This window comes from Artemia franciscana, chromosome 2 (assembly GCF_032884065.1).
Source record: "Artemia franciscana chromosome 2, ASM3288406v1, whole genome shotgun sequence".
Classification (NCBI taxonomy): domain Eukaryota; kingdom Metazoa; phylum Arthropoda; class Branchiopoda; order Anostraca; family Artemiidae; genus Artemia; species Artemia franciscana.
The window spans coordinates 34,944,461-34,961,537 of NC_088864.1; the positions used below are offsets into that span (position 1 = coordinate 34,944,461).

Here is a 17,077-nt window from a genome sequence, read left to right on the forward strand (position 1 = left end):
TTTAGTTTTTTTTGTAGTTTTTGCCTTTTTTTAGTTTTTTCAGTTTTTTTTTTAGTTTTTTATTGGTTTTTACCTTTATAGTTTTTTTAGTTTTTTAGCTTTTTTATTTTTTTTATTAGTTTTTAGTTTTTTTTGTAGTTTTTGCCTTTTTTTAGTTTTTTCAGTTTTGACGTCACCTGATCCAGTTTTTTCAGGTGACGTCACCTGACACATCCATCCATCCATCCATCCACAGACAACTTATTTTTATATATATAGATATATATATATATATATATATATATATATATATATATATATATATATATATATATATATATATATATATATATATATATATATATATATATATATATATATATACTAGCTGTTGGGGTGGCGCTTCGCGCCCCCCAAGCCCCCCCGCGCGTGTAAGTCGTTACGTGCCATTGTAGTTGTGTCCCTGTGTCCCACCTGTGAATATAGATAGATATATATATATATATGTTTTTAACTACGTAAAACTTGCGAATATACAACATTCTTCGATGTCCCATTGTCTGTGCATATAAATAGATTGTCAGGTTTACCGACTCTTGAACATGCAACATCAAATTGCCCATGGGAAAAACAATCCGTATTCAGATCTGTACTTCATTATTCTAATGATTGCCCCTTGAGCTTTGTTGATGGTGATTGCTAATCGAACATTCCCTGTGTCCCCGTCGTCATTTATATATACCCCTGTGCCCCCGGCATCCCCGTTGTAGTTGTGTCCCTGTGTCCCGGTCGTCATTTATATTCCCAGTATCCCGGTCGTCATTTGTGTTCCAGTGTCCCAGTCTGTAATTTCAACTGTAATTTTACAACTTATTTTTGTATATATAGATACAGAAATACACTTGCTAAATTGCGCAGATTGTGTCATGAGTACCTTTATAACGTTTCCTTTGTTTTTGATGGTTCAAGCACAGAACCAGGCATAAGAGCAGAAACCCACGCTTGCAGATAACTTACACCCAACTAAAGTTTACCAGATAAATGAACATAAAAGATGAATGGTGCCTAAATAAAATTATTATTGGTTTCCTCGTGGATAATAGTTTGAATTTTTTTTACTGGGAGTGTGATCTTATGCCGAAGTTAAGTGTGATAAGATCATAAGGTCGACTCTCGCTAGTCGTTCCGACTAGCAAGAGCCGTATTATTACTGACTGGCCTATAGGTTCGAAACATGTCGGGAATAGGTAACTCGAGTGCCTGCAATTCCCAGAAGCCAAACAAAATTGGTCTTCTTATTGTGTTTGTTTTATTTTTTTGTGCAGTTTTTCTTTCGTTAATTTTGTATTGCTTAGTGAGTGCAGGACAGTTTTACCGGCTGCTCACCTCTGATTTGGGTCATTTACTAATTGTACCCTCAGAATAAATTGCAGACAGAAGGGGAATAATCCCTCCCAGTTTTGTCATGTTTGACAAAAAAATAGAACTGTGACATCACGAGATATTGAAATAAAGATGAATTATTTGGAAGTTTCAACAAAAGTGTAACAGAAAAAAAATTTAGCAAATTGAATGACATCAAGAAAATAATGATGAGGGAAGTGTCAGACAAAACCTGCTTTCGTTTTCGATTCTCAGTGATGATTTTCAGAAGAAGAAGAAGAAAACGATTACACGTGACTTTCGACGTTCTGTTCCCTGCGAATTTTTCTGGGGTTTGATTGGTGACTAGAGAAGGAAAAGTGCCATCCCATACATACGGCTTTACCCACAGTATCTACGTGTCCCCTCTAGGTCTTGAACCTTCGTTATTCTTGTAAGAAAACAGACTGAAATGTACTTGGGCATGTGGCACGTGCCAAGGCACGAAATACGTACGATATTTTTTTTTTGTATTGCTTTCTGCAATTATATTTGGATTGGTTTTGATAGTAGAAATTAGTAAGAATTAAGATCTTAGCTTAGTTCTCGAGGACGAATTCTGTAGAATGATATGGAATGCAATAACAAATATTAAAAAAAAAACATTGAAAAATTTAACCGCAGAATATCCATCTCGTTAAACCAATTTATCCCAGGCCTTACCACTTGCGACCAATCTACTTATATTGAGAAAAAAATCCGAATAGAACTGACTACACACTCGTGTTTGTCTTTTTTTCGCCTTTCCCCCCTCCCCCCTAAAAACTTCGTTTCCGAAAATGATAGTGTCAATCATCGTATTTGGAATCTGGGCATTTTCTTACTAAGTATTTTTGGGAATCATATCTCTTGCAATTGGTTTAATATCAAATCATTCTTTTACTGGGCTATTATTGAGGTATCTAGTTAGATCGGACAGAATGTAGCTATCTTACGCCATTTTAAGGAGCCAGAGATTCAGTTTGTTCAAAGGAAAAACTTAGTACTGGTGCCACAAACAGTTAACTCTTGTTGATTTTTTTTTATATTTATTTATCAATCAAAGCAGAAAGCGACTTGGCTTCAATTTGTAATTTTTCTTTGTTTTGACCCGGTCACTTAGCATGGTGGGAGCGGTCGTAGAAACTTTGGAGGGGGCTCATTTGATTGGAAATCTATAGTTTTAGATGGCCTTTTTAAGAATTAAAAGTGAAATCTGCAGGCGTTGTTGAACTAGATCAAAAGACCCTATGTGCGTTCTGGTTGTCAAAATGTCGAATCTGCAATATCTCAGGAAAGGTTGAGACTATTAAGTTAAAACTTTCAAGCAATGTTGAATTAAATTAAAATACCCCATGTGCAACAAGGTTGTCTGAAGGGTGTATCTTCAATATCTCAGGTATGGCTATCGGTTTTAAGCTGAAGCTTCTGGGAATGTTGAGGGGGTATCGAACTAAATCAATATTCAATTAAATCGTTCCATTTCTATAGAATGGCCAGGGGCATTAATTTAAGACTTTCATGGAATGTTTAGGGGGATGCTTAGGTGTGTATCTACAATATTTATGGTGTACATGTATGGAATGTTTCGGTGTATCCACAATATCTCATATACAGCTAAGGATGTTCCTTTGAAACATTCATGGAATATTTAATTAATTAAAAAGCACTTTAAGCATTCAGATGTTCAAAAGGATATATCTGCAATATCTCAGAAATGGCTATGGGTATTCAGTGGAATCTTTGCTGTCTATGTAACAAACCATATCCAGGATATCCGTAATATTTTCAGAACAGAAATGGGTCATTTAAAGGGATATTAAAACTTCCAGTTTCTTTTAAGAGTCGAAAGTGATTAGAGGACAATAAGTCCTGCTCCTGGCGCTCTTTTTCCAACCTGGCCCCCACATACCAGAAGATATCCGATCAAAAGGTCGAAATATCTCGGTATCAGATTAGCTCGGAATGTTTGGTTGAGTTATTACTATTCATTCACTAGGCCGAGATTACTAGTTTTTCTTAAAAGCGTAATCTGGAGACGACCCGCGTACCTGAGTAAATAAAAAAAAAAAAAAAAAAAAACGGTATGTGCATTTGAATTTTCATATTATGTTCAGTGTTTCAAATTCAGTGTTCATATTATGATTGAGCTTCAACTTTGAGGGAGTATTCAAGTGTGTGGTGGGGCTATATGTTTGACCCTGGGGAGGGGAGGTAGATCGAAGGACTATCTATTTTTTTGTCTTTGTAATATCATCTCTGTAATATCTTGGGAATGACTTGTAGGATGAAGTCAAAACTTTCAAGCACCGTTGGAGAAAGGAAAAGGGCGGATTGGTCAAGGGAGAAATTTGTCCTTCGGGGTAGGGGGAATGATGGTTAACAAATTATCGTTTTAACTCCATTGATAAATAACTTTTTTGCACTAAAAATACCAAAATACGTATAGTATATGTGCAGCTAAAAGGCTAGATAGATCATAAGACATCCTGTGCTGCCAGGTTGTCAATATGGTGTATATGTACAATATCAAGAACAACTTAGGATATTAAATTGAAGGTTGAAACGAAAGTTGAAACGAAGTGGAGGCAACTGGACGCTGAATTGTCACCTCGGGGGAAGAGTGGAGCCTAATCGAAAGACAATACATGCATCCTGATAATCCAAATACCCTATCTGCGATACCTTGAGAACGGAAATTAGAAACTAAAGGGGCTCAGATGAAATTCTGAGGACATATTAGACAAAAGTTGACTAGGAAGGGGACAATGAGAGCTTATACCAAGAAAATACCAAGGATAATTGATTTTTCTGATTCTAGAAAATTATCTGATTCCATTGGATCTTGCCATCCTTTTTTTAAGCATCAAAATTGAAACATTCTCAATAAATGAGCTGAACTAATTTACAAAAAAAAAAAAACATAAAACGAAATGTAATACAGCATGGTTCTCATTTTTTAAATGAACAATCAATGTTCGTCTGTATTCATCGTCGTAAGAGAACGATTGTCAAGATGGCATCAGCCCTGTCGACGGCAAGAAATAATGCAAATTTCAAGTCTATATTTTGTACAATGCATAAAAAGCTAGCCAAAATCTAATCTCTTAAGCAGAAAATCCAAAGAAATAACTTTCCAATTAATTTTTTATTAACAAAATAAAATGTCAATTTAAAACACACAGAAATAAATTAGAAACTTTTCAAAGAAAAGCTGAAATCACCCGAAGACAAACAGAAATATAGCCATTTAATAATTCGTCCTTAACCAACAAAAACAACTTTTAATGAATCAACTTGAACTTAGAAAGATCAGAGATTACCACAAATAGAAGTAAGGCTTACACCCTCTAAACTGTCTAAAAGCCTGAGTGTAACTAATCGTATAGTCTAACTATTTATTAATATTATACAAATAGATATGCATAATAATCAGTGTGAATTTTACAGGAGCTGGAAGAGGCATTATTGACAGATAGCGTGGAAGACCTTGGCAGTCCTTTACTCCAAGAGCTTATTGTTCGTCTTTTAAGCGGATGCATTGAAAATGAAACCATTACCAAGTCCAATTATGAAATGTATTTAAGAAGGCTGTTTCGACAAAAAAATAAGGTTCTATCTTTGTATTACAACTTAGTCTGAAGGGTGCTCTAAAAGCAGCTCCCACAAAGTAGTTGCTATTTGTAAAAATATGCCATGCATTCCATCTAACTAATTTTTTCTTTACAATCAGGAGGCTTATATATGCTATTGGATGAATTCATATCATGATCCTGCTTTGTTTTTAAGTGTTATTTCTTTGATTTCTGTCAGATGTTCGCTCTTTGCGGACTACCTTTAAATTTTTTTACCAGAACCCTGAAGATCTATCATGTTTTCTTTGTCATTGAGTGTATTGTATAATTGAAACAAGTAACTTATGATTGTTTTCCATCAGAAACTATTTATGAGTCAATGCAACATGGTATGCCTTAACAAGTTTTGATCATGGTTGATGCAGTGTCAGTAATATAATCTTGAAAAAAAGAGTTTTATTTTGAGATTATTTTCTACTTAGTATTTACCATGAAATTTCAGAGAAACTAAAAAAATATGCTTCATTTTTGCTTGTATCTGATTATGAAGGGGCTATTTGTCATGCTTTGAGTTCTCATGGATAAACTGCTGAGCATTTTTGTTCAGACGACAAAAAAACAACAACTTCTGAGCTTTGAGAATTCACCCGAACTCCAAATGATCCGAATAAAAGGGGATAAAACTCAAACCTGTTTATCTCCTGATTTAATACAAAACCAGCTGTTAATCTCATTCCCTAACTTAACTGCACCAATGATGCTCTCGTTCATAGCGCTTTTCATTTTAATGCATCTATCCGGTAGGCAAGGATATGCAAGGATAGGACCTTCGTTAAAGCTCTCCTATCAGCCTAATCAAACAGTTGCTCATAATTCTATAAAACTTTGTACTAAAAGGGTCTGATGGCTCAGACACACAACCCCTTCTTGGAAAAGAGGTGTGTTCATTTCTTTAGTTGATAAAATTAAAGAAAAAGTGTCAAGACATTCTTGTAGTATCTGAACTCAGGACATTTTATTCTATAATATAATAGTATTCTATATTTTGTTATAATTCTATAATAGCTGTCCTTTTCAACTTATTGATCAAATTATAGAAGAAGAAAAAACAAGGAAAAGCAAAAAAAAGACAATAATGAACTCATCCCCCACTCTTCAGTCAACCTCATAAAGGAAAAGAAAAATTTCACAATACTATCCAATGTCCCTAGACTTGGCAACAAATTTGGAAAAAATTTATGTGAAAATAATATTATTTATCCTTGGAAAGCCATTTTAAGGCTGGATTTTGTTAAATTCTGAGCATGACAGACAGATTCTAATCCTGGTAGTGGTGTATATGAAGTGCCATGTTCCTCTGGGAAATTCTTACTTTGGCAGAACCTGTCAACAGCTGGAAGAAAGACTAAACGGAGATAAGCTTCCAATAGGTAAATTTCTAAAGTTTAAAGGGAAAAAGGGCTGAGTGGTTGGCGTGCTGACGTGGGAATTCTGTGTCCAAGGGGCACGGGTTCAATCGCAGTTGTGACCAGTTATTTAGTTTGGGATGGGGGTCAGTGGCGTGATTCTGTAAGCTCAGCCAGAATCGACCCAGCTCTAAATGGGTACATGGAGAAATCTGGAGAAGGTAAGCAGGAAGGGTGTGTGAAAGCACAGAATGGTTGGCCCCCAACCCCCCATTGCACTTCCTGGCTGAAGGGCAATTAAACGGAGATCAGCACCGCCAGTTTGGACCTTAAGGGTCTGGTGCCGTCTTACTTACAAAGGGAAAACGATGATCTGGGCTCTAGTTCGACCATTCCTGTTTATTTAGTTCTTTTTGAGGAGTTTAACTTAACGTCCACAATAAGTAAGTTTACCACAATATTTAGTGAAGCAGTTGGAATGAAAAAATGCTTGTATAAAGATCTCGCTTTAAAGAGAGATCTTGGGATCAAAAGCGTATCCAAAATTTTTGTTCGGGAGTGGGGGTATTATTTTTGGGAGGAAGGTTTACAAAAAGGCTTTGAAAATGCGTCAAAAATTTGTTTATACACATTTTTGTTACAGTTTTACGAGCCTGGCAAAAGTTTTGAGGGGGTCCAAACTTCGTAACCCCCTCCCTCCAGGATGCGGTCTCTCTCTCTCTCTCTCTCTCTCTCTCTCTCTCCCTCTCGCTTTCTCCCTCTCTCTCTTTCTCTTAAACTTTGATTCATTACTAACTATATGTTTAAGACTGGGGTAATATTCTGCATTAGGACATGTTTTTTTGCTATAATGTCTTGGGGTTGTAGAAATATGTGTTACTTTGCCAAAATTGAAACAAAGCATATATTTAGGAAACGTTCTGTTCCATACCATTTCAAGGCGATTCAAGCTTTCAGTTTTTTCCGCTCCGGACAAAAGTGGTAACTTTGCAGATGCTATGCGACTTCAGGCTAGATGCAGAAGATGTTCAAGATGTGCTGAAGGTAGTTTCTTTTTTTTATTCTTCTTTTTCTTTTTTTAGTAACATTACGATGGAATGGAGGAACATGTTAGTTTAGTGTGAGTAAGTGTGAAGGATAAACAAGTAGGAGGAGTTAATTTTTGGTATGTATGACACGTCCAAAATTACACAAGATGACAAATATCTTACGAGACAAATGATGAGTAATAAATCTTTTTCCTTGAATCTTCACCTGACAAGGAAAAAAGAGCAGCACAAATCACATTAAATTGCAAACGGAAATGCGACTGCAAACTAAAGAATAACACGGTAATTATGCTATAAAGTACTTTAGATATTTTAAAAGTTACAACGGAATAAAGAACGTTTTATTTAGTGCCTGTAAAGGATAAACAGGAAAAAGGAATCGAATGTATGCCAGGATTTTTTAATTCAACTGAAGTTGCTGATTTGCCACCATGTGACTTGAAACTAAAGAATAAAATGTAAATTATGCCAATGCCTAACTTAGATATTTCAATGGGTATAGGGATTTAAACATTCATGGTTGTTACTGAATTATGTAACAGCACATTAAATCAAAAATATAACGACTAGGGAAAGCTGGGAAACAAGTTGTTTGGGTACACACACACACACACACACACATATATATATATATATATATATATATATATATATATATATATATATATATAGTACTGGGAGCACTCGGCACGTACCTTCTTTGCCACCGGGCCCCGGTACTCGGCACGTGGCAGGCTTCTATATATGGATTCTCTTTGTCGCTTGTCTTCTAACCGCAGACGTGAGCCTCTTCTTGATGTCATAACATCACCACAGATTCATTACAACCGTTCTGAGAAAATACGAATTCTTCCTCAAATTCCTGACCTATTTAGATTGTTTTTGTGGCCAGTTATACTCGCTTTCACGCTGCCATTTATTTTCTAACCACATAGTTATCTGATTTTCATATTTGTTTTGACTTGTTTTAATTCTTGCTGCCGATTATCTTTGCTCTGGATATTCCTTTGTTCATTACTTTTGTTTTTGACTCGTTGTAATTTTTGCTGACGTAAGTATTCTGACTGTATCTTCATTTTCGTTTATCATTACTTTAGCTTTTTTTTTCAATTTCCTTTACCTTAGCCTCTCGGATTGGTCAGTTTAGGTCAGATTGGATTGGTCTTGTGACGTTTGATAGTCTATGTTTTTGTTTGTCCTCTAGGCATTCTAATTACTCTATTTAATTCCTCTATTCACTCTAGGCATTATGAAAGTACTTAAAACGCCTTTTGTAAATAGGATAATTACACTTGGTATTTTATACTTAGCTATGTTCTTTTTGTAATGTCATATGCTTTGTAGATATAAAAACGATACGTTCACTCTTGGGGGGGGGATGATTTAATTTATTCTTTTGGAATGCGCTCATAAATATGACGTCAATCATATGGTTTTTCTTGTCAATCATTTGTTTCTTGTGTAATTTTGCCTGCATCATAGACGCTTAAAACGATACAACCACTACTGAGGCAAATATTACGTACTAGCTGTTGGGGTGGCGCTTCGCGCCCCCCAAGCCCCCCCCCCCCGCGCGCGTAAGTCGTTACGTGCCATATTAGTTACGCACCATTGTAGTTGTGTCCCTGTGTCCCACCTGTGAATATAGATGGATATATATATATTTTTAACTATGTAAAACTTGCGAATATACAACGTTCTTGGCTGTCCCATTGTCTGTGCATATAAATAGATTGTCAGGTTTACCGACTCTTGAACATGCAATATATAATTGTCCATGGGAAAAACAATCTGTATTCAGATCTATACCTCATTATTCTAATGATTGCCCTTGAGCTTTTTTGATGGTGATTGCTAATCGAACATTCCCTGTGTCCCCGTCGTCATTTATATATCCCCCTGTGCCCCCGGCGTCCCCGTTGTAGTTGTTTCCCTGTGTCCCGGTCGTCATTTGTGTCCCGGTGTCCCAGTCTGTAATTTCTCTTTGAGTGTCCCGGTCGTCATTTATATTCCCTGTGTCCCGGTCGTCATTTATATTCCCTGTGTCCCGGTCTGTATATACATTCGTTTTTGAATTGGTCTTTTTTTGTTTTTAGTTTTTTACCTTTTTTTTAGTATTTTTAGTTATACCTCATGATTCTAATGATTGCCCTTGAGCTTTGTTGATGGTGACTGCTAATCGAACATTCCCTGTGTCCCTGTCGTCATTTATATATCCCCCTGTGCCCCGCGGCGTCCCCTTTGTAGTTGTGTCCCTGTGTCCCGGTCGTCATTTATATTCCCTGTGTCCCGGTCGTCATTTGTGTCCCGGTGTCCCGGTCTGTATATACATTCGTTTTTGAATTGGTATATAATGAAATAAATTTTTTGTTTTTCTCCTTTTTTTTCTTTTTAGTTTTTTTTTTGGTTTTTACCTTTTTTTTAGTTTTTTTTCTTTTTTCTTTTTAGTTTTTTTGGAGTTTTTACCTTTTAGTTTTTTTTATTTTTAGTTTTTTAGTTTTGTTTTTCTCCTTTATTTTTCAGTTTTTTTACTTTTTATTTTTTCCTCGGCACGCTTTCTTTTCTTACTATCTCTATCAGCCGCAAGTTTTTTGGCATAGAATCTTTGAGCAGCTTCCTCGGCTGTTGTCATTGTAAGTTCTTCAGTCATTTTACAATTAAACATTTTTCCGTCCACGATCTTTTTACAATTAAGAATTTGTCTTTTGAGCAGCTTCCTCGGCTGTTGCCATTGTAGGTTCTTCAGTCCTTTTACAATTAAACATTATTCCGTCCACGATCTTCTTACAATTAAAAATTTGTCTTTGAACGATTTTCTTAAATACCTTTAATGACGCCATCGTCATAACAAACATGACGACAACTAACTTCATGACGACGTGATGACATGACGTCACTCGACAGACCCACAGACAAACAACTTATTTTTATATATATACTAGCTGTTGGGGTGGCGTTTCGCGCCACCCCAACACCTAGTTGGTGGGGCGCTTCGCGCCCCCCCAAGCCCCCCCGCGCGCGTAAGTCGTTACGCGCCATATTAGTTACGTGCCATTGTAGTTTTGTCCCTGTGTCCCACCTGTGAATAGAGATAGATATAAATATATGTTTTTAACTACGTAAAACATGCGAATATACAACGTTCTTCGCTGTCCCATTGTCTGTGCATATAAATAGATTGTCAGGTTGACTGACTCTTGAACATGCAACATATAATTGTCCATGGGAAAAACAATCCGTATTCAGATCTATACCTCATTATTCTAATGATGTGTCCCTGTGACCCGGTCGTCATTTATATTCCCTGTGTCCCGGTCGTCATTTGTGTCCCGGTGTCCCAGTTTGTAATTTCTCTTTGAGTGCCCCGGTCGTCATTTATATTCCCTGTGTCCCGGTGTCCCGGTCGTCATTTGTGTCCCGGTGTCCCGGTCTGTAATTTCTATTCGAACAACCCCTGTGTCCCGGTCGTCATTTATATATCCCGCCTGTGCCCCCGGCGTCCCCGTTGTAGTTGTGTCCCTGTGTCCCGGTCGTCATTTATATTCCCTGTGTCCCGGTCGTGTCCCAGTCTGTAATTTCTCTTTGAGGTTCCCGGTCGTCACTTATATTCCCTCTGTCTCGGTCGTCATTTGTGTCCCGGTCTGTAATTTCTCTTTGAGTGTTTTTTCTTTTTAGTTTTTTTTTTAGTTTTTTACCTTTTTTCTTTTTTCAGTTTTCTTTTTCTTCTTTATTTTTCAGCGTCACTATGAAGTACATATCGACGAACCTTTGTTTTTTTAACTTAAATCTGGTAGGCATTGATGACCTTATCCAAGTCAAAATCCCAAACCCAATCATCATTGCTATCATTTTCAGTTTTGATATGTTTTGACTCTCGCTGTCCAGGTGGATTTTCATCTAACTGCGCGGTTTTGCGTTCTTTAGCCGCAAGCCTGTTTTCTTGCTGTTCTTGTGATTCCCCGGCACGCTTTCTTTTCTTACTTTCTCTATCAGCTGCAAGTCTGTTTTCTTGCTGTTCTTGTGATTCCTCGGAACGCTTTCTTTTCTTACTTTCTCTATCAGCAGCAAGTTTTTTGGCATAAACTCTTTGAGCAGCTTCCTCGGCTGTTGCCATTGTAGGTTCTTCAGTCATTTTACAATTAAACATTTTTCCGTGAACAAATGTCTTAAATACCATTAATGACGTCACCGTCATAGCAAAAATGACGACAACTAACTTCATGACGTCAGTCGACACAGAAACATGACGTCACCTGACAGACAGACAGACAACTTATTTTTATATCTATCTATCTATATATCTATATATATAAAAATAAGTTGTCTGTCTGTGTGTCTGTCTGTCTGTCAGGTGACGTCATGTTTCTGTGTTGACTGATGAACTTACAATGGCAAAAGCCGATGAAGATGCTCAAAGAGTCTATGCCAAAAAACTTGCTGCTGATAGAGAAAGTCAGAAAAGAAAGCGTGCCGAGGAATCAAAAGAACAGCAAGGAAACAGGCTTGAGGCTGATAGAGAAAGAAAGAACAGAAAGCGTGCCGAGGAATCAACAGAACAGCAAGGAAACAGGCTTGAGGCTGATAGAGAAAGAAAGAACAGAAAGCGTGCCGAGGAATCAAAAGAACAGCAAGGAAACAGGCTTGAGGCTGATAGAGAAAGAAAGAACAGAAAGCGTGCCGAGGAACTACCAGAGCAACGCGGAAGCAGACTTGCTGCTAAAAGAGAAAGTGAAAAAAGAAGGCGTGCCGAGGAATTACAAGAACAGCAAGAAATCAGGCTTGCTGCTGATAGAGAAAGTAAGAAAAGAAAGCGTGCCGAGGAATCACAAGAACAGCAAGAAATCAGGCTTGCTGCTGATAGAGAAAGTAAGAAAAGAAAGCGTGCCGAGGAATCAGAGCAACCTGAAAGTTATCGCCTGGCATTCAGGTACAACCCAGTCGATGATTATAGCTTGAGTAGATGTGTTCAAATCGGGACAATGTCTAAAATTTGTCCCTATTGCAAGGCCTTGAAATTCAATGGTGAAACAATGGGAATGTGTTGCGCCTCAGGAAAAGTTAAACTTCCTCTATTGGCTGCACCACCAGAGCCATTGAAGACTTTCCTTACTGGAACTACGTCAGAATCTAAGCGTTTTTTGTCACAAATCAGAAAATACAACTCATGTTTCCAAATGACGTCGTTTGGAGCCCAAATCGAAAATCCAGATCAATTTATGTCTACTTTCAAAGTAAAAGGGCAAATTTATCATAGAGCAGGGTCCCTTCTACCATTCTCAGGCGAGAATCATAAATTTTTACAATTGTACTTCATCAGTGATAGAAATTCTGAATTGAATGCACGTTGCGAAATTTCTCCCAACGTTGAAAGGACAATCGTTTCCCAATTGCATTGTGTCGATAACAACGTTGGAGAAATTTTCTTTTTGGATGCACCAGGAGGTACTGGTAAAACATTTGTGTGCATTCTACAGAAACTCCCACGTGCAATATTTCCAAATCATCTGGGATGGGTAAAGTATTGCAGCAATGCAAACTTATTATTTGGGATGAGTGCACAATGGCACACAAAAAATCGCTCGAGGCTCTGGATCAATGCTTGAAAGATTTGAGAGGGAAGTCGAATCCCTTTGGCAGCACATTAATATTGCTTGCGGGAGATTTCAGGCAAACATTACCTATAATACCTAGATCAACTCCTGCAGACGAAATGAATGCTTGCCTGAAAAATTCTAATTTATGGGCACACGTAAAAATATTAAAATTAACTACAAATATGCGTGTCCGATTGCAAACGATGACTCTGGTCAAACATTTTCAGATCAATTGCTGGCGATTGGAAACGGAAAGCTCCCAGTAGACTCAATTTCAGGACGTATACAACTACCTGCTGATTTCTGTAATTTAGTGACGTCCAAAAATGAATTGATTGAAAAAGTATTTCCGAATATTCTAAAAAATTATAAAAATAATAAATGGCTAAGTGAAAGAGCGATTCTCGCACCCAAAAATATAGACGTCCACGAAATCAACAATATTGTTTTGACCAAGATTCGAGACCAGGCAGTCCTTTACAAGTCAGTCGACACAGTTTTGGAACCAAATGAAGCGGTTAATTATCCATCTGAATTTTTAAATTCCATAGATCTTTCAGGGTTTCCACCACACGTGCTACAACTAAAAATAGGCGTACCAATAATACTTTTAAGAAATATAAACCCACCAAAGCTTTGCAATGGCACTCGACTTGCCGTAAAAAAAACAATGGAAAACCTAATAGAGGCCACAATCTTGACAGGGCCTTTTGAGGGTGAGGCTGTTCTTATTCCTCGCATTCCCATGATTCCAACGGATCTGCCTTTTCAATTTAAAAGATTGCAATTCCCAATTCGATTAGCATTTGCAATCACCATTAACAAAGCTCAAGGTCAATCATTAGAAAAATGTGGTATAGATCTTAATACTGATTGTTTTTCCCATGGAAAATTGTACGTTGCATGTTCGAGGGTCGGTAAACCTGACAATCTATTTATATGTAGCGACAATTGGACAGCGAAGAATGTTGTATATTCGCAAGTTTCACGCAGTTAATTTGTATTGCATCTATCTATCTATCTATCTATATAAAAACGAGTTGTGTGTATGCATGTTTGTTTGTTTGTAAAAAGAGCGTTTGCATATGACGTCATTATTAGTACATACGGCTTTGTATATGCACAGACAATGGGAAAGCCAAGAATGTTGTATATTCGCAATTTTTACGTAGTTTGAAACACATATATAAATCTATCTATATTCACAGGTGGGACACAACTACAATGGCGCGTAACTAATATGGCGCGTAACGACTTACGCGCGCGGGGGGGCTTGGGGGGGGGGGCGAAGCGCCCCACCAACTAGGTGTTGGGGTGGCGCGAGGCGCCACCCCAACAGCTAGTATATATATAGATAGATAGATGTATGCTTTTCGAATGTATTCAGAAACATGACGTCACTTACATAAATATTTTTTTCAAAATTGAGGCTTTTGACAAGTTTTCTCAAACTTCTGACCGGTAAGGATCGTTTTTTGGCCAGAAAATCCTTGGAGACCAATATCCCCGAAAAATATGGAGATGTTTTCGAGACAAAATAAATGAATACATAAATACACAATTATTGCTCGCTTATAAAGATAGTATATTATAATACGTCACAAATATTTAGAATGGTTATAATAAACTTTGCAAAAGATAACTTCATTTGATTGTCGGTAGTATAGAACAATGTTTCGGAATCACTATGCAAAAAGCTTTGTCGAAGAAGATTCAATGAAATAATTGAAATAGCTGCATTGAACGAAACAAACTCCATTTAAAGAATACGGATTCCAATGGTATGCTCGAATTCGCTAGTTTATCAAACCCACTTTTTTATACCAAAAATTTCATAGCACAGGCATTTCATTTACTTTAAGTTGTATGCTTGAAAAGTGATTGATACAGAATCTGTATCAATCGAACATCTGATGTTCTAGAACGGTTTTGACAATGTATTAAGACCAATTTTAGGTTATAATTATCATTGAATAAAATAATACTGGTCAGTATAATCTATTAGTGTATTTTTTACTTTTAGCTTATTATGTTGGGTTTTTGCGGCTTCTTGCCGCCTTTATAACAAGAATAATATGAAAAAAACTTCGTTTTCTTAAAGAGTTAAAGAGGCTGCGTCCCAAAGTCGAACCTTAAAACGTACAGGAATTAGAAGAGGCAGTTGGGGGCTGCCGCCCCCAAACCCCCAGCTTTTAAAGACTTTTGTACAGGTTGTTTTTTTTTTGTGGGGGGACTTCATTGTTACTAATTACTAGTTTCGGCGCAATGGTTCTCCTGTCCTCTTGTGTTTAACATTTTTCGAAGTTATTCCATTATTCATTCATTTCAATTTTTTGTTAATTAAAAGAGGGCCTTTCCGAAGCCAAGAGCTGGGGGTTAGCAAAAAAACAAAAAACCTGTACAGCCTGTTTCAGCCCGATCGGACAACGTTAAAGGGGGGCTTGGGTTGACAGGTCGAAACTTTCGGCCATATTTTCCCCATGAAGAAAAAGTTGGAGGGGGATGAAATTTTGCAGGTTTCTTAGTTGGAGCTCGGGCTACGAAATGCATCCCTCCCCATCCGTCTGCGACCACTGGAACCGAAGATCGCTTAACATTGTCGTGTGTCGCCTCTTTATAGAGGCACGAGTGTGCCTCCTTGATTATTGTTCAATTTCCAAGTTTGTGTGAAAAGTAGCTTAAGAAATCTATTTTGATGTAATTTCAAAGGCTTATTTTATTTGCTGATGAATTTTCTTTGTAGATTTAAGTTTTATTTCGGTACAACCATGGAATAAGAAATACCGCCTTTAAACTTATGATAGGCTTCTTTCTAAGTAAATGTTTACCTGTAAATGGGTTTGCTGTTGCTGCATAGACTGGTAATTTGTATTTTTCTTTAAATAATACTTAAAGTGCCAAAGGAAACATTTAATCATCAAGTTAAAATCTAGCTTTGTTTGCACAAATTTAGAATTTGTTTTATTAGATTCACTGGAAATCTTAATCCTCAAAACATTTTCGTATCAAGTCTATTACAAAAAAGGAGAGAGAAAAGAAGCCACCAGCTCAAACAAAGCACATGCATAATAAGGACGTTAAATTTCCGACAATCAACGATTTATATCATAATTATGAAATTATCCCTAATAGTGTAAAAATAGTCCCATATAAATTAAAAGATGTTAGATCACTACTTGATTTTCTACAAGCCGAGCATGCCGTTTCCCTCAGAAGGATGACACCAAGCTTCGAGTAAGAAGGAGAAGTTAACAATAATTGAAAACCAGTTAGAAATTCTGGTCCCTGAAGAAAAAAAGCAGCAGAGAGACTGAGAGTTATTGCACATAATTAAATGAGGAGAAGAAATCCACAATTTATGTGGATGTCAACAAAGGCATGAGATACGATAGGGATGGGGGACGCTCCTCTTCCATTTAATAGGCTAGTCGGTAAAAAAAAACTGCATGGCCCATAGCTCCCTGGTTTAACCGCAGCCATACTGGCTTTTACCGAAATACCGAAAAGGTTTAACCACACCCACCCTAAAGGTTTGACTAATGATAATTCTGAATGTCGGTAAATATAAGTTGTGTTTTGTCAGTACTTCACTATAGTATTTATTCAACTTCATTTGTATTTTCTTTATTTTTTTACTTTGTGTGTTCGTCTTCTTTTATAATTTGATTTTTAGCTGTTATTTTGTAATACTTGTTAGAATTTTAATGATATGATTTGACCCCCTCTTTGTCATGTAGTATAGCGCCTTCGACTGGGGGTAAGGAGAATATTACTGTTTTCTAGAGATCTAATTAATGTGAAAGAAGATGGTTTTTTAAGACCCATTAATAAGTGAAAGAAATATGTCAATAACATCTAATTTTTTCCGTTAGAACCTGGAAGCAGATAGCCTCCGAGTGGAGCCCCTTGGTTATGATAGTCTTGGTGCTGCATATTGGTATTTCTATGGCACGAGGCTATACAAGGAAGACCCGGATGACGAGGTATGTCTATAAGCTGATATGTGTGGTCGATCGTCCATAGGCAAAATGAGAGAGCCAAGTTTAAACTTGCATGGAGCGTTAGGGAGATGA

General features: G+C 37.0%; 1 protein-coding gene across 2 annotated transcripts in view; it reads left to right on the top strand.

Moving 5' to 3' along the window:
• LOC136040668 (remodeling and spacing factor 1-like) overlaps positions 1 to 17,077 on the top strand; it is a 106,795-nt gene that overhangs the window by 37,105 nt on the left and 52,613 nt on the right. For both annotated transcript variants that reach the window (XM_065724962.1, XM_065724970.1), the window contains exons 4-6: positions 4,831 to 4,992; positions 7,274 to 7,405; positions 16,877 to 16,987. In XM_065724962.1, the coding sequence (XP_065581034.1) occupies positions 4,831 to 4,992; positions 7,274 to 7,405; positions 16,877 to 16,987 (405 nt within the window). The remainder of the gene's footprint in view (positions 1 to 4,830; positions 4,993 to 7,273; positions 7,406 to 16,876; positions 16,988 to 17,077) is intronic.